This window comes from Oryza glaberrima, chromosome 8, assembly GCF_000147395.1.
Source record: "Oryza glaberrima chromosome 8, OglaRS2, whole genome shotgun sequence".
NCBI classification, from domain to species: Eukaryota; Viridiplantae; Streptophyta; class Magnoliopsida; order Poales; family Poaceae; genus Oryza; species Oryza glaberrima.
Window position 1 is genome coordinate 17,872,404 of NC_068333.1, and position 23,033 is coordinate 17,895,436.

At 38.9% G+C, this 23,033-nt stretch overlaps 1 protein-coding gene across 1 annotated transcript; it reads right to left on the reverse strand.

Annotated features, from left to right (window-relative positions):
* Nucleotides 1-5,037: 5,037 nt before the first annotated feature.
* LOC127782740 (methylcrotonoyl-CoA carboxylase beta chain, mitochondrial) lies at nucleotides 5,038-11,824 on the reverse strand. The gene is made up of 10 exons (XM_052310008.1): nucleotides 11,524-11,824; nucleotides 11,297-11,416; nucleotides 9,431-9,865; nucleotides 9,126-9,216; nucleotides 8,673-8,905; nucleotides 8,421-8,585; nucleotides 7,394-7,468; nucleotides 6,848-6,979; nucleotides 5,566-5,622; nucleotides 5,038-5,456 (listed from the first exon to the last, which is right to left on the reverse strand). Exons 1-10 carry the CDS (start codon nucleotides 11,728-11,730, stop codon nucleotides 5,253-5,255), a joined length of 1,719 nt encoding a protein of 572 aa, XP_052165968.1. The 5' UTR covers nucleotides 11,731-11,824; the 3' UTR covers nucleotides 5,038-5,252.
* Nucleotides 11,825-23,033: the final 11,209 nt, after the last annotated feature.

Consider the following 23,033-nt stretch of genomic DNA (forward strand, 5'->3'; position numbering starts at 1 on the left):
TACTAAAAGTCCACTAAACATCCTATAAACGCTCTCAAGCCGCCACGTGCCACTCCTACAAATGCTCCTAAGTCACTACATGGCACTATCTAATCTCACCGTTGATTTTCACTTAAATTGGTGGACCCGTTATTTTACACCATTAGATTATATCTATTATTAGAAAATAATAACTTTCTCATATTTATAACATACAAGCGCTACAGTCCGTACGTATGAGTTTGTACGTTACAAATGCCACTGCTGTACTTTCTGTACGTACAAACGTATATGATTGAAAACAAAACTTTCCTAATCTTCGCTAGAAGAAAAACAAATACACATATACATAAAAAAGACAGAAAAAACGTACATTCATAAAAATCAACGGTATTTAAAATATGACTTTCTACAATATAAAGATAAAATATATTACTTCACAAATATAAATATATTTAGTTAAATTAAGATCTATAATAAATATCCAATCAATGTTCTTTCAAAGCATCTTCTAAATCTATCTATTATATACTAAAAGTATATTAAACTTTCTACAAACGCTTTTACACCGCTACGTGGCTCTCCAATAATTTAGAGAAATCATAGAAATCTATTATATACTAAAAGTCTACTAAATGTCATGCAAACACTCCTACATTATCACGTGACGCTCTAATAAAATTAGAGAAATCCTAGAAATTTAGAGTAAAAAAAGAAAACCATCCAACCTTCAATTTTCACTTAAATTAGTGGACCAGTTATTTTAAACATTGGATTAGAGCTTAAAAAAAACGGATTTCTCAAAAAAAAGGATTATGCTACTAATCTCTATCCCGGTAAAAAAAAGTGATGTGCTTAAGTAATACGATCGTCTCCTTCCCAAGAAAAAAACAAAATTTAAATACCTACACCATATATGATCGAAAAAAGATAAAGCCAAAAAAATAAAAAGAAAGCACACACACATACATAGTAGTATCGGAAAGAAATACTGATCAGGAAAAATCATCAGTTCAGCACTAATTTGTTGTCAACAACCTTTAATCTACGATTTTATTAAAAATAATACTACACAGATATGCACAGTTAAACTTAATCGTAAACTTATTGTAGTGATAAATATATCATGGCAAATGATGCCAACATGTAATAGTTAATGCGATAATAATGTTTCAAATAATTTCATATGATATTTTATGGTTTCAAATATCACTTGACAAATATATAACGTTAATTTGAATCTACATATGTAAAAAATTAAAATAACAAAACCTAGCACTGTTTTTTAAGTACATCTATTTAGGTTTATTTAATTTTGGGAGAAATTGAGATTCTCAAAGTATTTAGAATTTTTCAAAACTTTTCTTATTTGAGGTGTCAGAAGCACAATTAATAGATTGATGAGAAAATTAAATTAAATTTTAGCGAGTGGTAATAAAACAAAAGAATTTAGCTTTGGTTTTTAAGTGGATCTTTTTAGGTTTATTTTGGGTGAGATTGAGATTCTAAAACTATCTGAAATTTTTCAAAACTTTTTTATTGCTATTTGAGGAGTGAGAAGCATACATGATAGATAGATGTGAAAATAAATAAATAAATAAGATTTTAGACAATCATTTTGCTAGAATACAACCCTTAATTCATCACGAGAATTATGTATTTTCTTTGCCAAGCAGCATTGGCAAAACATGAATAATCCAATAAAATACGCATCAAACTACTTATGATATATTTTTTATAGTTGATAGAAATTCTAATATACCAGGTATAATTGATGGACAAATGTTAACACCACTGAACCCATCTATAAGTGCACTCTAGCAAATTAGTTAGTGTAAATAAGTTTCTGAAAATAAGTACATTCTTAGAATTAGTAAATGAGTCTCGTATAGTTATAAAAAACATATGGTGGAAACAAATTTGGCGCTAAAGTATAAATCTTTATCAAAATATAAATAATGATATGGTGTTTTGCAGATTTTCGTGGTGGTACGTCTCTTTAGTTATAGTATTTTTTAGAGAGAATCCATTATATACCACTGACTTTGTCACACGTCTACGATTTGCCACTGACTTTATCATGTTCTATAATATGCCATCGACTTTTGCTAAACTTCTACAATTTACCATCGCCGTCCGATTAGTCTCCGTGAGTACTATACAAATTTGTCGAAATGACCAAAATACCCCTGGGAGAAAAGGTTTCAAAATTTGGATAAAAACTATGTAATATCATATTTCAAGTTTTTGGTCAAATTTTGGATGTTTACAATCTTATGTGTATAATATAATATTTTGATAATTTTATCCAAGTTTTGGAAGTTTTTGTCATAGGGGTATTTTGGTCATTTCGACAAATTTGTACAGTACTAATGGTGGCTAACCGGACAGCGATGGTAAATCGTAGAAGTTAAGCAAAAGCCGATGGCATGTTGTAGAACGTGACAAAGTCAGTGGCAAATCGTAGACGTGCGACAAAGTCAGTGGCATATAATGGATTATCTCTTTTTTTTTAAGTAGTGTCGAATGATTAACCCCACTCATTTGAAAAACATAATATTGTATGTATTCCATTAAAATTTGAGAAGTACTTATTACTAACTTCATATATATATTTTCTCTATTCTCTACCAGAAATCGATTCAAAACTTAAAAAAAAATATTTTCATCACCTCCTTCTTTCTGTCCCTCTTTGTCCTTCAATATAGAGTGCAATACTTGCTATGCCATCATAAATTTGCATGGGCATGTTAATGGTTGAGTTAAGGTGGTGTCCATAAAAGGCCATCATAGGCAATGTAACTAAAGTGACGTACTTACCAATATAATCAATTGTGAGTGTACCAATAGTGAACTAAGTGTTAAAATTGTACTCTACGATGGATTTTAGGGGCATGGCTATATCGATGCGAGACCTATATGTTTTAAGGCATTACATACGGAAGCCTTGGTTGGCAGATACAGCCGACTTCATACATTAGAGAGGCATTCATGTTTATTTTTAACGGTGTTATCGTATTATTCGGTAGATACGGTATATTTAGCCTATTTATACATAGACGTAAAAATAAGTGATGAACGACGGGTTATGTAGTGTAGATGAATTTTTTTAGTGTATTAATAATGTATCGTTTGCTTTAGTGGTACTAATACAATTTCATTTATTAAAAGTGCACCTAACTCTTAAAACAATGATAGTAAGTAGTGATGACAAACAACCAGTTTACAACCAGTTTATATATGACCAGAATAAAGGGATTTTTATTTAAATCTAAGAGACACTCTTATCACATTAGTAGTATATTAAAATCTACCATCTATTTTAGGGTAAATATATTTCTTTTTTATTGTAGGATAATATAAATTCTCTTACAGTGTGTGTACATATATATATATATATATATATATATATATATATATATACACACACACAGTGATGAATGATTCCTTTTAGCACTCTTTTTTTAATAAAAAAATAAGATGCATGTGCATTTTTATGAAATTTCTTTCCGATTTATATTCCGGAATGTTGTACAATGTTTGAACACAAACTATAATATATGCCCGCGCGAATGCGCGGGTTATCTTCCTAGTTTTTAATACGACGAATGGTCATCAGCTTGTCATCTTTCAAAAGACGGTGGAGTATTATATTGTTACTATTGATCACGTCGTACATCTCCATGTTTATGTTTTGATGAGATCACGGATGACATTACCGTCGAGCTGGTAGCAAGAAATCAAACTCAAATAGGACCCTGCATCTGGAATTATTAATTTGTATTACTACTTGTAGATAAAACCATGTTCCTGATGATGTTGGCCATGGGTGACTGCTGAACGTAACGTTACCAACCCAGTACGTAAGACAAGTATCTAAAGTCTTAATAAGCATAGCAGGCAATTCACGTTTTTTACTAAGTATTTTTTTTTAATTTACTCTTACTTAAAACTTTATAAGTATGACAAAAAAAAACTAAAAAATCATATAATCCACTGAAACTTATGTGCTCTTGGATTATGCGTGCCACAGTTCAGTTCTCGAATATTTATAATTTCTCAAAATGATTTCTACATCAGCATTGTTTAGATTACATGTTGTGAGCTATTTTTAGGTTCATACTGACTGTGATTTACTATTGATTTCCAAGTCGACACAAGATTATATTTCTTTCCCTCTACACTGTACTTATCTCCATTAATTTCGTATGAGTTAGCTATTGGCTGGCAGCCTGTGCTGCAATGCTCTTGCTAGTGTGCTTCAGCGTTGCTATCCATCTTGTACAAGGATATGAAGCCCGACCAGAAGGCCCGAGCTACCCTGTCAATTGTAAAACGTAGTTGAGCCGTGTCTCGGAGGAGCGAAAAATGTGACAGACTCACTTATCCGGCTACAAATTGAAAGGCGTCGGTACATCAGCTGTGGATATAGACTAGGCTATAATATATAGTATTTCATTTATCCCGATAAAAAGTTATTCACAATATATCTAATCATCCACAAATAATATTAGTCTAAGCCGTGAAAGAACTCACGGTGTGCGCCATGACCGGACTGGCACGGTCAGGAAGATGCCAACAAGTCAAGAAGTTTAGCCTGCGTAGCCCAACGTGAAGAAGTCCTACCACAAGCCCAAAGTTAGTACATCCAGCTTTAAGATCAAGTTTTAACTTTTAAAAATAATACTTATGAGCTATATAAGTCACACACGTCTATACATCACTACGCTCACACCTGCGAGTGCAACCTTTTAAGGCACGCTCAGAGATAAAAATACCAAGAATGAATCCCTGATGTTTATGGGCATCGGGATTTAAACCCCTAGTGAATGAAATCCAATACCCACAACTTCACGAAAGAGGTTCCTTTAACGTGAATTGCCCGTCACCATGCCCCTCTGACTTCACGTCTGAGGATCACAATCCCTTCACCACTACATTACCAATGTTAGAATGGTTTAGAAAATAAAATTTCTCGATGAGAGCAAACATTAGTATGCTCATTTTGTAAGCTTTAAGAGAAAAAATATACATTGACGGATTGTGGACTCAGAACAATAGTCTATCAATGTATTTTAGCTACAGTAACAACTTAAACAGTTTATTCGCCACTAAAACACTGGTAAACATAACTTTGTTATACACATCAGGGCGAAATTATACTTGCGAAATAAGCCTTGGAAAGGCATTTTATTTTGCCTTATTTCAATGCGCATGAAAGCGGATTTTACTATACAGTATACAGGGATTTGTACACAATTATAATGCATGATTTACATTCGAAATACTCCATATTTTGTGTCTTCTGGAACCGGCTTTGCCGCAGCAGATAAGCAGAGGCTTAAAACCCGTCTGGTGTCCGCAGGATCTATAATCCCATCGTCCCAAAGTCTAGCGGTGGAGTAGTATGGGCTTCCTTCTTTGTCATAAGCCTCCACAACTTTTGCTTTGAAGGCTTCTTCCTCATCTTTGGTCCACTGCGTAAGAGCAAAAGTGATCATTTTGCTGAGCACCTAACGTTGATCGAGTTACAAATAACGAATGCAGTGTAGTTCTCTCAAAAAAAAGAAAGAATGCACTATATACCTCCACTCCTTGTCTTTTTCTGTTGTTCTTCTCTATTTGAGCAAGGACACCAGCTGCCTGAAAAGGTTTAAGGGAGCAAACATTGAGAACTGCAAAAAATATATCACCTAGCTCTGCTTTGACATTTTCACAAGAGGAAAATATGTGCAAATATTTCAACTGAATAGTAATAGCGACATATAGGAAGATGATGTTTACAATGTAGAAGGATGTGATATATGTATCATAAAGCTCCAGGATAAAATCCCCGGCTTTCATCTTTCAATGCACAAATAAAAAAATACTAAAATATTATACTTCCTGTGAATCACCAGAAGAATGGGAAGACCTGTCAACATTTTATTTTCCTTATAAACCAAAATGGACTTAGGCCGGCTTCCACCAGCCCGGCGATCGGTGATATAACCAAAATGGCAAACTTAATTATAATAGTACAAGATTAAAACTAAGCTGGATACCAGTACCAATGTCAACATGACATGGGATGCTAGTGGTAAACTGGTAATCGCCTCCTTCCATTTAGGAATACAAAACGAGCTATATCTCAGTGCTACTGTAGCATTTCCATTGTGGTATACACAACAGCTAAACATAAAGCGTCAATGAATAAAAGGGAAGATTAAATAAACACACTTTGAAGAAGACATGGAAAAAAGAGAGCTATCCAGGACAGGAAACCATCAAGCTTCCAGTACTTATGCAACAAGTGATTTTTGTACCTTCGCTCATGTTTCCCTCCTGATTTTGTTGGTTTTAGTTTTGTATATATTACCGAATTATTATTTGGACTATTCTTTCACCCAAGTATTCCCTTCAAAGATATAGGCTAAGTTACTGCAATTGGACAGTATGATCTCCATACATTGTTTTAATTTCCAAATAGTTTGCATAATATATATTTTTGAATCTTTATTCAATTGCATACCTGCACTAATTGAATAATAAAGGAGGCTGATCTGGTTTCAATAAATGGCTATGATTTATGCTTTGATTTTGCAAGTTATACCCCAGAAAAGGTTTCTGACATCGAACATTTGTGCAGAAACTGTTAGTTGACAATGCGCTAATGGTTTTTATCACCGGTTAGCAACATAAAGGTTTTTCAAATCGAAAAGTCCAAGCACAAATGCACGATGCTAGATAGCAATATCCCATCCTTAAGGTGTAAAATTATTAGCAATAAATGGAATGCCAATAATTACAATCATGAAATTCTTGACTAGGAAATTGTACAAGTAAAAGTTATATGACAAGCTGAATCAACAAAAAGATAAGTTTTTACCTGGATGCCACCCATGACAGATATCCTAGCAGTTGGCCACATAAACAAAAAATTTGGACTGTATGCACGTCCACACATTCCATAGTTTCCAGCACCAAAACTTCCACCAACAATTATGGTAATTTTCGGTACCTGTGTGTAGAGATACAAGATATCTATTACTGCTAAGATTCATTGCTGCAAGTTCTGGTATTTTAAATCCTAAAACCACAAAGGACATTTATGCCAGTAAGGTTATAATTTACTACCTCCGTCCCAAAATATAAGAGATTTTGGCAATGCAAATGCATAGCTATATTGGAAAGGTGTTTTTTAAGTGAATCTCATATTTAGAATAAAATAGAAGGGATATGTGTATATTCCACTTTCAAGGGTAATGGGAGCCTGAAACTGGAACTCTGAAAGTACTAAAGCTCAATGTTCAAGTGAATCTTTTTTACTGTCTTATTAAAGTATGAAAGTACAAGAGGCGGCTAGATACTGAATAGAGTGAAAACTACACAAAAAATGAGAGTAATAAGGGAAAAGGTCCCATGAAATTTTTACCTTGGAACAGGAAACTGCCATAACCATTTTTGCTCCCGCTTTTGCAATTCCACTTGCTTCAGATTTTGACCCAACCTATAGTGGACGGGCCATCAAATAACAATTCAAATTATCATTCAAAAGGGCTAAAGAAGTTATTTCAAAATCAAACCAATATGTACGTTAAGTTGTAGTGTTCCCAACTACAATGTCAAAACTATGCTGTCCACACAGGTTGCTCTCTTGCAGTCTGCACATTAACCCCCCACACCCTCATTTTATTTTAGAGCAAATTACACTTTGAGCCACCTTTCTTTACCATTGTGTCAATTTGGACCGGGGATAGAACAATCTTTTCACTTTGGACCACCTAAATTTACATGTTTGTTTCACTTTGGGCCTCTTCTTCCACATCAGCTCCCTCTCTCTCTCTCTTATCTCAGTTTCTTCTCTCTATCTTGACTGCAAAGGGCTAGAGGAACCACCATGAGCAGGCCAACAAGTGATCACCAGCGTTGTGCTCGTGCCAAAGCTTTGTCGGCATCACCTCCGCACGCTTGGAAAGGAGATCGACCTCCCTAGCTGTTGGGAGGTCAAGCTCCAGCTCGAGGTAGAGTATGGCAAACAGCGGGACTCGAGATAGTGTGGCATCAGCAAAGCTTGAGGATGAAGTGCGGTGTACAATTCAGGGAGGGCGGAGAGAAGATCGATGGAGTTGAAGGTGGAAGAAGAGCCCCAAAATGAAACAACATGTAAATATAGGTGGTCCAAAGTGAAAAGGTTACTCTAACCCTAGTCCAAGTTGAAACAATGGTAAAGAAAGGTGGCCCAATTTGCAGGGAGTCTGCCCATTAACTAAAATATTGCCCAGAACCATAAAAATGATCACTGAGCTGGGAAATATTATCCAATGTGTATGGCATGTGGGTATGCAGTGACAATAATGAATCTATTATCTAGTAAAAAAATGTCACAAAGATCACTGAGCTGAGTGTGTACAAAATGTGTATTGAAATGAAGGATTTCAAAAGTAAATTACATAACATACCATGAATCCAGTAATATTTTGAAGGAATATCAAAGGAATATTGCGCTGGGCACACAATTCTATGAAGTGGGAACCCTTTAGGGCTGATTCTGTAAACAAAATGCCATTGTTTCCAATAATTCCAACTGGCTGTCCACAAATCCTTGCAAAACCAGTCACCAGTGTCTGCATAAATGTAAAGTTAAAGAAAACGACTTACACGATGCACAAGATACAGACTACAAGCTTAGTCAAGAATAAGAAAATACTTACTGTTCCATACAATTTTTTGAATTCATCAAATTCACTTCCATCAACTATGCGAGCTATTACTTGGCGAATGTCAAAAGACTGCTTCATATCAGCCGGGGCAATTGAGCGAAGTTCCTGTACATCATACAATGGCTCTTGGTAATCGCAAGCAGAATTTTGTACATTTGGAACTTTAGCTGCCAAGTGGAGGTTCTTCACAATGTTTCTTCCCAATGTTAGCCCATGAAGCTCATCTACATCAATTTTCAGTACAGAATTTGTCTAAAACATTTTAGTAACATTCAGCTTACATGTACAGAAACAAAATGATATACAGAGGGGAGCCTATGGCTTAAAATATGGAGAATCAAAATGCCAATGATGATGTACAAAAGAGAGGAAGTAAAATTGAAATGTTATCTATATAGGAAAGTAATCAAGTCATATTATACTGTGGATGATGTTAAATCTTACCTTGTGCAAAGTGATCAGAGACTCCTGATATCTTACAATGCACTGATGCTCCACCAAGGTCCTCAGCAGATATCTCTTCTCCTGTAGCAGCCTGCAAAATTGGTGTTGTGGACTTCAATATACTATGTTCAGATAGTCTGTAGTATATACTATCATAGTATATCAGTTCTATCGATTAGCCTCGATTAATTGGCCTGATCGACCTTATTGGTGCATAGGCGATTTGAAAACATTGGATAGTTCTCAAGATCTCACCATGCAAAACATAAAATGAATAATCAAAATGGCAGGCAGAGAACACTCACCTTTACAAGTGGTGGACCAGCTAGAAATATTGTTCCATTTCCCTTTACTATTACACTCTCATCAGCCATTGCCGGAATATAAGCACCACCAGCGGTACAAGAGCCTAGAACTAATGCAATCTGAGGAATGCTATCCGATGACATCTTAGCTTGATTGTAGAATATTCGACCAAAATTATCACGGTCAGGGAAAACTTCAGCCTGCCTGGGGAGATTAGCACCTCCACTGTCAACAAGATATATGCAAGGCAGTTTACATTCAGAAGCTATTTCCTGTGCCCGCAGATGCTTTTTGACAGTGATAGGATAGTATGTGCCCCCTTTTGTAGTTGGATCATTGGCCACAAACATACATAATCGTCCATGGACAGGTCCTATGCCAGTTATTATGCCCCCTGATGGTAATGCTTCCTCATAAACACCAGATCCTGCAAGCTTTATTGAAATAAAAAAGGTACCATCAACAGCTGATATTCTAGAACAAGACAGACAACTGTAAATGGCTGAATACTTAGGAGTATCCCTACCAAAAAAAAGAAACCTAAGGAGTAAATGGCTGCAGAACCAAAAAAAAAAAAGCTTGGAAAAACACTAGTGCAGATTTTAGAGTCCAATGCTCATCAAGAGTATCATGTGTTTTCCAGCCTCAATTGTTAGACTCAGGCTTACATCCAATGTCTTCCAAAAATATGCATGTTTTGCATTTAATTTGCTACCACTACCAATCCCTTCAGAACTCATCTGATGCTTCTCAATGTATGAAACAATTGGGAATATTTAAATTAGCACACTGTGACTATTTTTTTCTCCCCGAATTGTCATAAACAGATTATATGCAGAGCAGACAACACTTGTATCCTATGATATATGCATGCAGCACATATCCATTTTGGTTAATATTTTTTTTTATTTGAATGTATCCGAATGTATGTGTAACGCATAAATAGTGATGAAGAGAAAGGAGGCAAGAGCCACACCAATCATGGAAATCCACACTTCAATTGTAATGAAAATGATAAGGTTTTTACAGTCCAATCGCCATCCAGAATGCGTTTGGAACCTTTAAGGGACATTCCAAAAGCAGAGTACTTTTGTAGTTAAACCGGGTATGAAATGCTCATAAAGCTGTAATTGATCAGTGGGCCGTGATACCATCTAAGAAAAGCATACAACATATAGTTCAAATGTTCAGTTCATACAATCCCCTGATGCATGGAAATCTCGCTCCCATTTTGAACAAATGAAAATGATTCTGATTTTGCTATTCATTTGTCAAATATAAATACAGTATAATTGCAGTGTAATCACATTGTAACTTGCACAAATGAAAATGATTCTACAATCCAGAATCCACAATATCCCTTAAGCCATAGGGACTTCATACATCATAAAGCTTCCGTTGGTCAATGGGAATGTGATGCTCACTAAGGGGGTGTTTAGATCCATGGGTGTAAAATTTTGGCGTGTCACATCGGATATACGGACACACATTTGAAGTACTAAACGTAGACTAATAACAAAACAAATTACAGATTCCGCCTGTAAACCGCGAGACGAATTTATTAAGCCTAATTAACTCGTCATTAGCAAATGTTTACTGTAGCACCACATTGTCAAATCATGAAGCAATTAGGCTTAAAAGATTCGTCTCGCAATTTATACACAATCTGTGTAATTAGTTATTTTTTTCGTTTATATTTAATACTCTATACATGTGTCCAAATATTCGATGTGACAGGGTGAAAAATTTTGCGATGGATCTAAACATGCCCTAAACAAAGCATACAACATAGAGTCCAGTTCGCACAGTGCCCCTGATGAATGAATGCGAGGAAGGGGAGACAGCGGGTAAGGTACGAGACCGACCTGGGAGAGCTCGAGGAAGGAGGCGCCGGGGTCGAGCAGGCGGTCGATGCGCTCCCGCGGGAGCAGCTTCCCCCGCGCCTTGTTCCGCCTCACCGCCTCCGCGCCTCCCCCGGCCAGCACCTACATATGAAACCAGGAGTGCGCGGCGCCGCCACTCCAATCCAGTGAGAGACGAGAAGCGAGGAGCAAACGAGAGGGGATGGCCGGCCCGGCGGGCGCGCGCGCACCTGGGAGACGCGGGCGCGGAGGTCGGAGAGGAGGCCGCCCACCGCGGCGGCGTTGCGGGCGTGCGCGTCGGAGGCCCGGTCGAGGCCGTCGGGGAGCACCGAGGCGCCGCCCCCGTGGGCGTACGCCGCGGCCGCCGCAGCGGCCGACGAGGGGTACCCCGCGGTCGCCGGCGGCCGGAGACGCCGCGCGGCGAACCGGCGGAGCATGTCGGAGTCACTCCTCCTACGGCGGCGGGGGCGGGGCTCGTCGGAGTAGAGGAGTGTACGGACGGACTTGCTTTGGGTGGGTGTGCCTGTGACCAGAGACTGTGAGCCTGTGTGTCACGTTGTTTATTTATTTGATTTTTAAAATTTTATTTTTTTTTCGGGGCCCTCGAGTTCTGGAGATGGGAGATAGTAACGTCCGTTCTTTTCTCAAACTAATATTTTCGTGCCCAAGTTTTTAAAACTGCTAAATGGTGCGTTTTATGTAAAAACTTTATATATAAAAATTGCTCTAAAATATTATATTAATTTATTTTTTAAGTTTGTAATAATTAAAATCAATCAATTATACGTTAGTTACACATCGTTTTACGTAATAAACTTAATCTTCAATAAAAAAAAAACACCACCTAAGCTGCTCGTGCACGGAAGGTTGGAGAGAAGATAGGGGAGGGGTTGATCCGATGGATCGATGATGAGAATGCTGCGTTGGGTCGGACGTGGATAAGAGAGACCGGAGGAACAGTTTGCCACGGGCAGAACCCAGGCCATTGACACACATTAACAAACGCAATAAAGACTAGTATTATTTATTTTATTAGTATCACTTTTTACTTTATTAAATTTTTGCATTCGATGATGATGAGATCAAGCTCGGATATGACCATATCGTATTCATCAACTAAAGTGCATCCTTTTTTTATGTGTTATATATTAAAAAAATATCCAAATTACCTCTAAACTATTGCGATAGTACAAATTACCCACCAAACCATGAAACTAAACTTTTGATACCTCAAACTATTGATTCCGAACGAATTACCCCCTAGCTCAATCCAGAGCGGTTTGATCCTACGTGACATACACATGGCGCCAACGTAGCAATCTAATCAGAAAAAGAGAATAAAAAAAACTATGGCCACATTTGTCATACTCCCTCTGTCCCTAAATATAAGGGATGACATCCAACCAAAATCTCTTATATTTAGGAACGGAGGGAGTACCTCACCTCTCTTTCTTCTCTCTCTGAGCTAATGCGTCGGGGCGAGGTAGAGAAGGCGGGCGCGACGGGCGGCAAGCAACGATGAGTCAGCGTTGAGGGGCGTCGAGTGCGGCGGTCGGCGGACTTCGTGGGTGACGAGCACAGATGAGGAGGATGTTGGAGATGGCGGATTGCGATACGGTGGGGAGAAGGGGAGTGGCCACCGATACAGGAGCTCGGCAACGGCAGCGGGAGAAGGACTAGAAAGGGCGGTGAGGGAGAGGGCAAGTTGATTAGAAGAGAAGATGCGGTGGAAGACGAGAGAAGGACATGAGAAGGACGGCAGGCGAGAAGGGCGGCAAGCGGCGGGCTTCTGCTGTGGACTACACGATGACGAACGGCGGCTTGTCGACGCAGGGAGCAGCGCACCCGCGCCACCGTGTCTCTCTTCCTTGCCTCCTCCCTCGCTGCGACGCGCACCGACACTGCCACCCACCTCGCCGAGCTCCATGACCAGATCCACTTCGGCTGCATCATCTCCACCATCACACGCACCAACGCCGTCGCGTGTGAGGATGCTCACAGCCGCCACCGCTCCTCCTCTGCCGTTTGTCAGCTCGTGCTTCTCCTCCTCGACCTCCGCCGATATGTGCGAGGAGCCCCGTAGCCACCGCCGATCCTACTTGGCCTCCGCCGCCACGGCTCCTCGGCTAGGGAGAGAGAGAGAGAGAGGTGAGAGGGGAAGGAGAGTAGATAGAATCTGATAGGTGGGTCGCACCATTTTTAAAAAGAAAATGACTAACTAGATTGCCACGTAGGACCAAAACCGCCCGCAAAACTACTCTAGGAGGTTCTTCATATGATATTAGTAGTTAAGGGTGAAAGATGTCTGATTTTTGGGTCTAGGGGTAATTCGTACCCACCCAAAGTTCAGGGTGGTAATTTGGACTTTTTCTTATATATTTGATCAAACATTATTGGTAATATGAGTTTTGTATGTTCTCATTTACGTAGGTATTTGCTTGGGCAAAGAGAAAGAAACCGAGTGAAAGAAATGCATGGATAATCAAAGACGAAGTTGATTGAGAACCAAATCAAAATATTCCGCAAGTTTACTCCTATAAACTATGACACTTTTGAATCATAGAATGCAGGAGATTAAGTTTTACATTTTTTGGATTAAGATTTAGGCCTCCGTGTGGAATCATGGGGCCATGAATACTTGTTGGAAAACTTATGAAGTCATTTATAAGATATCTACACTATTTAATATTATAAATGAAAATTTAATAAAAATCACAACTACTTCTTCCATAGATATAAAATGCGAACGGTTTGAGTCTAAGTATGAAATTCAGTCACATCCCTGTCGGTCCAAATCAATCTCTATGACCTCATTTCGATTATAGGTTAAGAAAGACGGGATGGTGATATAGAAGTAAGTGGGTTGGGATAAAATGAGATAGAGAAAGGATGAATGTCTAGAACTAAAATTGTAGATTAGACTAGGGTAGTAGGGTGTCGAGCGGAATTGGACCTGCACCATTGCGTCAATTTTTTTTGTTGGGCCTCTTCGGCCTTTTTGGCACCATTTGAACAAGCCCAACTCAATTCCCGTCTCCAAGCCCATTGGCGCATGCGATTCTCTCCGGTCTCATCTATAAGGAATAAGTTCGGATCGAATCTAATTCGTATCCCAAACCGATCTCGACGCCAGCCAACTGTAGCAGTCCAGCATAGGATCTCCTTTAATTTACACCCTCCATCCCAAAATGAATTCGTTTGTATGTTTAAGTGCCTAATGTTTGATGGTCTATCTTATTTGAACCTTTTTATGATTAGTATTTTTTTTATTGTTATTAGATGATAAAACATAAATATTATTACTATATATCTAACTTATTTTTTAAAAAAAATAAATAGAATTGACAGTTTATTAAATAAACGTTAGAAATAGAAACCCAAGTATATGAGTTTATTTTTGGACGGAGGGGTAGGGCACGTTGTGTGACTTGGGATGATAAGATGAGGCGTGGCGTGGGGCCGTGGCCACTGTTCTAAACGAGATTTGATAACACCATGAGGATTTTCGGTTTTTACTTGCAACATTTGACCACTCGTCTTATTTAAATTATTTTTGTAAATATAAAAAATGAAAAGTTGTGTTTAAAATACTGTAGATAATAAAGTAAGTCACAAATAAAATAAATAATAATTTCAAAAAAAATTAAATTAGACGAGTGGTCAAACGTTGCAAGTAAAAACTTAAAATCCCTTATATTATGAGACGGACGGAGTAGTATAATGCTCGATCATGGAGAAGATATTCATGAGGACTTTTTTTTGATTTGATGGATATATAATCTCACCAACCACGTGCAATAATCCCCTACTTTGAGGACTTTCTGCATTTTTTTATCACTGTCCTTCAATTTATTTTTCAATAGTGTGCCGTGCACTTTCTGCTGGCGACTAGCGAGCAAACGACGCATTAGGGCGAACGGCGATATACTATTGGCCCTGTCTATTTGTCTAACGAACCATAGCAAAAGCTAAAATTTAAATTTTTTAATTTAATTTAGAGTTAATTTTAAGATAATTTTAACGTAGTTTTTTTCAGCATTAATTTTAAAATTGCTAAAAACAAATATATAAATTAATTTTTATTTTTCTAGTAAACTATTTTGGTAATATGGGCCACCAATGATGCCATATATATATCTCCATGGTTATCATTATTCTTGAGTCAGCATTGTCGTCGAGAGGATGGAATAAATGGATCGGAGAATTGTCAGGGTTTTGTATACCACATATCTAATAGTAGTTGACTAAACCTCGGCAGGACCCACCACATACCATGTCCTATACGGAAACAACCTGCGGATATAGGAGGAGTTCCGGATAACGAAAGACAACCAGAGTTCTACATGGAAACGACAATGACTACTCGGATTGTATCCATATTGGTTTCCCTAGTTCTACTTGGACAATGGAACACCTATGGGTATAAATACAAGCCCCCTAGGAGGACAGGGGGACACCCACCATGAGGCGATCAACACAGACAATCAACGACCTCAATCAACACCCAACACAATACACGGGACAACATACAAGCCTACATACGCCAAGACAAGCCGCCAGATATCGACTTCAGGGATAGGCACGGCTAGTCTCCTACGGTGTCTCCGGATACAGTCAGGAGAGACGAAAGCGCTATCTCTGATCTCGCCGGGCACGGATTCGAGGAGGAAAGCTACCCTATTGTCGACTACGAGTCAGACCTTCAGACCGACATGTCGACAACAGTTAGATAGGCTACCCACATATTGTACTGGTGTGATTATGGTGAATAAAAAGCAACATCGGCTCCGGCCAACAGGATGTAGGGCTATTATCTGACCGCTCAGGGACCCGAACCTGTATAAAAATCCTCGTCTCCATCTCTTTTACCTCAGTCTCGCGTATATCCTAGCACCAACGAACCCCATACTGTTCAAATACCGTAGTCGTGACATCAAACGTCGACAGTGGCGCGCCAGGTAGGGGGATTTTGGTGCTCTAGGATTTCGACGAGATGGGTTCAAAGGATGGATTCTCCAACAACAAGCTACTCGATGACTTCGGCTGTGAGGAGATCTAACCCGACTGAAGTACATCTTCCGATTAGATCGGAACCATCAACGTCAACAATTTTGATCTGTTGAGATCATCCAACCTTCAAAGATGACGCCGCTGCTGCGGAGGGCATCTGTACGGTATTTCCGACCATTGACGATCTTGAGGATGATGCCGGAAGGGTACAAGACGCCGACACCTCTAGAGACCGAAACCGACTACTACACTCATCGGGTTTAAGTGCGGTTTTGGTCAGACTCGGAGTAACAGGCCGGATATACCACTGTCCGACATCACCACGTACTGATCGCTTCTGACATGTGCACATGCATATGCACAGACTCAATACGTGCCCAGGCATGCATTGGTTTGCCGTCATATACATGCACCGAAGACAATTCAACGGCTACTAAGGCTAGTTAAGGTAATTAGTAGGTTAATTAATTTAATCAATCTACTAATTTCGTAGATATATCCGGCATATATTTACACAGGTACGTAATATTTTATATGCAATTTATCGTACCTATTCAGATCATACAACATTGTCAGATCTATAATTTATTGCGTTTACCTAGAGTATGTCCTTTATACAAATATCTGCTGCGTGAGTATCCCCGATGTTAAATCGACTACGGTCTAACGCTGGGGGCTCGCTCTGTTTTCTTCTGTATAAATCATGCTTGTTTACAGTTTACATAATGCCTGATATTTACATCTGCTCGTTATGTCCTGATAATACTAGAAGATTCATGCAGTTTTTTAAGTACATACTCAATATTATCTGCTACATGTCTTGTCTTCTAGAAAATATTTTTCAGGAACAATTCAACACTCGAGTAGGTGATGGTCGAGTACACTCCATTATCGAGAACATTCTCGACAAATGCGGAGTTATCGCACCCAACCTACCAACGAAGACCGACAACCTATCTCATAGCACCAGCCATGGCTGGACTACTCGAGAAAAGGTTGTTAACGGATAATTCCTCGCGAACGTCGTCATGATTGCGAACGGATATCCGGATATGCTATAAGTTGGGTACGTGAGTCATGCTGGCCACATGAGATACACTTGCAATAAACCAACTCTAGCACTTCCATTGGTGTTCGAGAGATAATTCCGCTCGCTCACTGGTTCTCGCACCAGTACGCAGCAATCTCTCACACCGCAACGTCCATTGGTGTTCGAGAGATAATTCCGCTCGCTCACTGGTTCTCGCACCAGTACGCAGCAATCTCTCACATCGCAACTTCCATTGGTGTTCGAGAGATAATTCTGCTCACTCACTGGTTCTCGCACCAGTACGTAGCAATTTCTCGCACCTTAACTTCAGATGGTCAAGGTACGACTACGGCAGCGTAGCGGTCCTCGTACCATGACTCCAAGTGATCGAGGGACACCTACTCACCGGTTCTCAACTAATTGATCGTAGTGATCTCTCGTACATTTGCTTCAAGTGGTCGAGTTACGACTATTGCCTAGTTCTCGACCAGCGATGTAGCGTCTCTTCGGCTACTTCCACTTTAAGTGGTCGAGTTATGACTACTGCCTGATCCTCGACCAGCGATGTAGCGTTTCTCCCACTATTTCCACTTTAAGTGGTCGAGTTACGACTACTGCCTGGTCCTCGACTAGCGATGTAGCGTTTCTCCGGCTACTTCCACTTTCAGTGGTCGAGTTACGACTACTGCCTGGTTCTCCACCAGCGATGTAGCATCTCTCCGGCTACTTCCACTTTAAGTGGTCGAGTTATGACTACTGCCTGGTTGTCGACCAGCGGTGTAGCGTTTCTCTCACTATTTTCACTTTAAGTGGTCGAGTTACGACTACTGGCTGGTCCTCGACCAGCGAGGTAGCGTTTCTCCCACTACTTCCACTTTAAGTGGTCGAGTTATGACTACTGCCTGATCCTCGACCAGCGACGTAGCGTTTCTCCCACCACTTCCACTTCAAGTGGTCGAGTTACGACTACTGCCTGGTCCTCGACCAGCGACGTAGTGTTTCTCCCACTACTTTCACTTTAAGTGGTCGAGTTACGACTACTGCCTGGTCCTCGACTAGCGACGTAGTGTTTCTCCCACTATTTTCCACTTTACGCGGTCGAGTTACGACTACTACCTGGTCCTCGACCAGCAGTGTAGCGATTTCTCCTACTACCTCTACTTCAACAAAGTTGATAGCAAGTACACAATATCGCCAAGTGTTTTACCCAGAAATCCCTTACCACGATGACACCTAGCGTTGAAACCTATCCTACTGTCCCTTTACACCGTCTTGACAAGGCCTCCGAGTAACCTAAGGGATCTTTGGCTAGGGACGCCCAGAGCCGATAAGGCCTTGTCGGATCCTTCAGAGACGAAAGACCATGTAAGATCTGGTCGTGTAAGAGTTCTTGCCGTGCGTATTAACCAAGCCGTGTAATCGAAAATTAACTTTCCAACTTTACGCCTGGGGGCTAGGATCAGTGCTTGTTCAACCAAGGCAGGTCAAGGGTCCAAGAGCCTTATCCTCCGAGAACGATTCTCCGACGACAAGGCTGGGGGCTAGGGAGAGTGTATGACTCTACAAACTGACTGATCGAAGTCGGTGAGAGAGAAGACGCTCATACACAAAACATTGGTCAGCAAAATTAATTTATTTTTAGTTATCCATACATATAACATGTCACCCTTTGAGTGTTCGCTCAGGGGCTATTTCTATTTGATATTCTTTTCTGAGTATTGATTTCAGGAAAATTCTATTCGACATTATCGAAGACTCCATGTCTCTATGGTTCTACACCAAGATCGACTAAGGTGAGTACGACAAATGTCGACAAAGCTTCGTCGCAGACTCTATACCTTCTCGATCACTCGAGAATGGTTGCTGGGTCTCGACAAAGAATACGGAATGAAGAAATGGTGTACCCGCCGAGATAAAATTTCTTGACTTCAATCCAAATTCTCGATTACAGCAAGACGGGAGACTTAGTCGTACGCTATGTACTTTCTCGGTCGACATCAGAGATTGACTTAGACAAACCCTTTCGGTGCCCACACGAGTCTGATAAAGGAAGTCTAACGTTATCTCTAAACTCACCGAGAACGATCACATGAGCTTGATAACAGTTACTTCAATGTCTGCGCGCGGTTGAGAATATGATTTCGTTCATTTGCATCGAAGTCGGGGGCTACTGTCAGGGTTATGTATACCACATACCTAATAGTAGTTGACTAAATCTCCGCAGGACCCACCACATACCATGTCCTATACGGAAACAACCTGCGGATATAGGAGGAGTTCCGGATAAGAAAAGACAACCAGAGTTCTACATGGAAACGACAATGACTACTCGGATTGTATCCATATTGGTTTCCCTAGTTCTACTTGGACAATGGGACACCTATGGGTATAAATACAAGCCCCCCTAGGAGGACAGGGGGACACCCACCATGGGGCGATCAACACAGACAATCAACGACCTCAATCAACACCCAACACAATACATGGGACAACATACAAGCCTACATACGCCAAGACAAGCCGCCGGATATCGACTTCAGGGATAGGCACGGCTAGTCTCCTACGGTGTCTCCGGATACAGTCAGGAGAGACAAAAGCGCTATCTCTGATCTCGCTGGGCACGGATTCGAGGAGGAAAGCTACCCTATTGTCGACTACGAGTCAGACCTTCAGACCGACATGTCAATAATAGTTAGATAGGCTACCCACATATTGTACTGGTGTGATTATGGTGAATAAAAAGCAACATCGGCTCCGGCCAACAGGATGTAGGGCTATTACCTGACCGTTCAGGGACCCGAACCTGTATAAAAATCCTCGTCTCCATCTCTTTTACCTCAGTCTCGCGTATATCCTAGCACCAACGATCCCCATACTATCCAAATACCGTAGTTGTGACATCAAACGTCGACAAGAATGGCCACATGCAAAAGAATATATGATTGGTCTTAGCATATCCTGACACATGATTTGGTTTGATGTACTTGTGTATACTTGCAGCCATGAATGTTCCCGTTGAAAATTATTTTGTACGTGCCTATTTAGATTGCTACCAAAAACATACCATACCAATATTTTGGTAATTTGAATAGTACTTGTGTTTGATTTGAATTGAAGCCCATTCATTGGTTCTAGATTTGGCATCATCTAGAACATTCTTCACTACAATTTCATATTTTGGCTCTATATTGGTAGCAAACCAAATATGATCAAATACAATCTTATATTACCAAATATTTGGTAGTACCAAAACTTGCCTATATTTCGGCATAAAAAAAATTGATAGGTACCAATCCAAATAGGCCCTACATGTTGCAAATCAGCAAATGGCACCCAACGCCAACGAATCATGGACGATTGGACGTGCGTGTATCATATGTGAACCAGAACCTACCTGGGAATAGCAACTCAGCAAATTGGCACGTAAAATTAAGTTGACAGTAACAACAAATTTAAATTTTATATCAAATCTATACTTCTTTAGAAGCTACTAGTAGTGGACTGCCACCTGCAATACTATCTTTCTAATTTTTATAAATTAACTCCTATTTTCTGATATTATGGAATAGTGTAGTCTTTATTTTAATTAAGTAAATACCATATATTTAATTAAGCAAACAAGTGATAATATATATAATTATTCTATGATATATTATAATATATTTTCTTTTACTCATAATAAAACATAGAACATATGTATTTTGCTAGTTCTTTTAAAAAACTTTAAGTGTTACTCCCTCCTATCACGATTACTAGACGTTTCCGATAACCAGTTTTCATCATCTGACGCGTCAGATGATTCCGTTCCGGAGCGGGGCATGTGTTTGGCGTAAATTAGAAATGAGAACAAATGCATTGCAGCTAATTAAAACTGCGTAAAATCTAAACCGAGAGCGCTCTCGATCTAGTACTAAGCAGCGATGGTCCAGTAGCTAAGTGTGAGAGAAATCTAAGCCAGAGTTTAAGGCTAGGTTGGCATGGATTTGTACCAGCCTATTATGTCAACGTGTATGCTTTTTATAGTACTAATCCATTAAGTAAGTAGGGAAAATATTCCTATCAACTATGCTTCAAATAAAATTTTCTCTTAAATTACTCATCCGATTTACAATGTGATTACACTGTTGTGTTTGTAACAATTAAATCTTTACAACGAGATCTCACATGATTATATTTTAATGAAAAATCACAAATTACTTTTATGATATGTCTAAATTACTTTTAGATTTCACTAAGTTACTTAAACATATAAAAGTTAATTCAGTAAAGTATAAAAGTAATTTACATATATTATAGAAGTAATTTTGAACAAAACAAAGGTAACTTTGGCATGTCATTTGAAGTAAGTCTGTTGTAGAGATAAAAACATGACTCTATCTAGAAATTAAATTAATCAGCACAAATTATAGAACTAACTAAAAACAATAATAAAAGTAATCACCTAAGAGCGAATGTATAGGAAGTATTTTAATCAAATCTAAAAGTAACTTATATATATATATATATATATATATATATATATATATATATATATATATATATATATATATATATATATATATATGATAATTTGTTCAATGAAAAAAGGCATTAATTAAAGTTACCTTCGTTTTGTTGTAAGTTACTTCTATATATATGTCTAAGAAGTAACTTAGTGAAATCTAAAAGTAATTTAGATATATTATAAAAGTAATTTATGATTTTTCATCAAAATATAATTATGTGAGATCTTGTTATAAAGATTTAATTGTTACGAATACAACGGTGTAATCAGATCGTAGATCGGATGAGTAGTTTAAGAGAAAATTGTATTTGAAGTATAGATGGATAGTGTCTCTCATAGATGGAGTGGTAGCTAGTTTAAACAAATCAGCTACTACTAGCTATATAGTCACGTCCTTACAAACTAGAATAATCCTCTGTTCCAAACATCGAGATAGGCAGGCACAAGTTGCTTACAAATGGAAACTTTTGCAACCTTTGAAACAAATGATTTATTATAGAGCAAATTAGCAAACATTAAACTGATCCATATGTGAATTTTCTAAAACATCTATCGCCCTCAAAATTGCTTTTGAAACTATCTATATAACATTCGGTAGGTAGATTTTAGACAAAAAATATTTAAATTATAATATAGCATAATTAGAATGTAGTTGCCTACAGCTTTGTAAGATCAACGTGTGTTTTAATTCTTATTCTGTGATGAACAATTGGCATCTGTGATTATTGGTTTTGATATTTAGAATTTATTCACGAAGTGGTTTTTGGAGATGATTGGATTTACTGTTATTTTATGTGACCGGTCAGACCGGGCGAAGGTTGCTGGTCAGACCGGCTGACGCTATGTCGGTTTCGGTTTCGGGTTGTGTCTTTGGATATTCGTGATTGTTTCATGATTATGGCTTCTAGATGGATTCTATACGTATGTAATAATGTTGTTTGCTACTAATGAGTCAAGCTGGAGATAGCTTGGTCTCGAAATATGGTTTCTTTGTTTGTTTCATGTGTAGGTGACTCGATGCCTCGGGAGAGTATTGCGGTGATGGACCGGGAGTCGGCTTGGTGGTAAGTCGATGTCCGTGGTGATCAGATATCATGCGGGATACTAAGGCTAAAGTTGATGCACGTGGTTGATGGAGATTCCATATGGCATACGATGGAGGTATTGTGTGCGTATGGGATGTGGAGTCGAATTTG

Coding starts and splice junctions, on each gene's coding strand:
- LOC127782740 (XM_052310008.1), bottom strand. CDS start 11,730: ATGCTCCGCCGGTTCGCCGCGCGGCGTCTCCGGCCGCCGGCGACCGCG. Junction 8,906..9,125: donor CTCTGATCACTTTGCACAAG/GTAAGATTTAAC, acceptor AAATTGATGTAG/ATGAGCTTCATGGGCTAACA. Junction 6,980..7,393: donor TGGCAGTTTCCTGTTCCAAG/GTAAAAATTTCA, acceptor CTCTACACACAG/GTACCGAAAATTACCATAAT.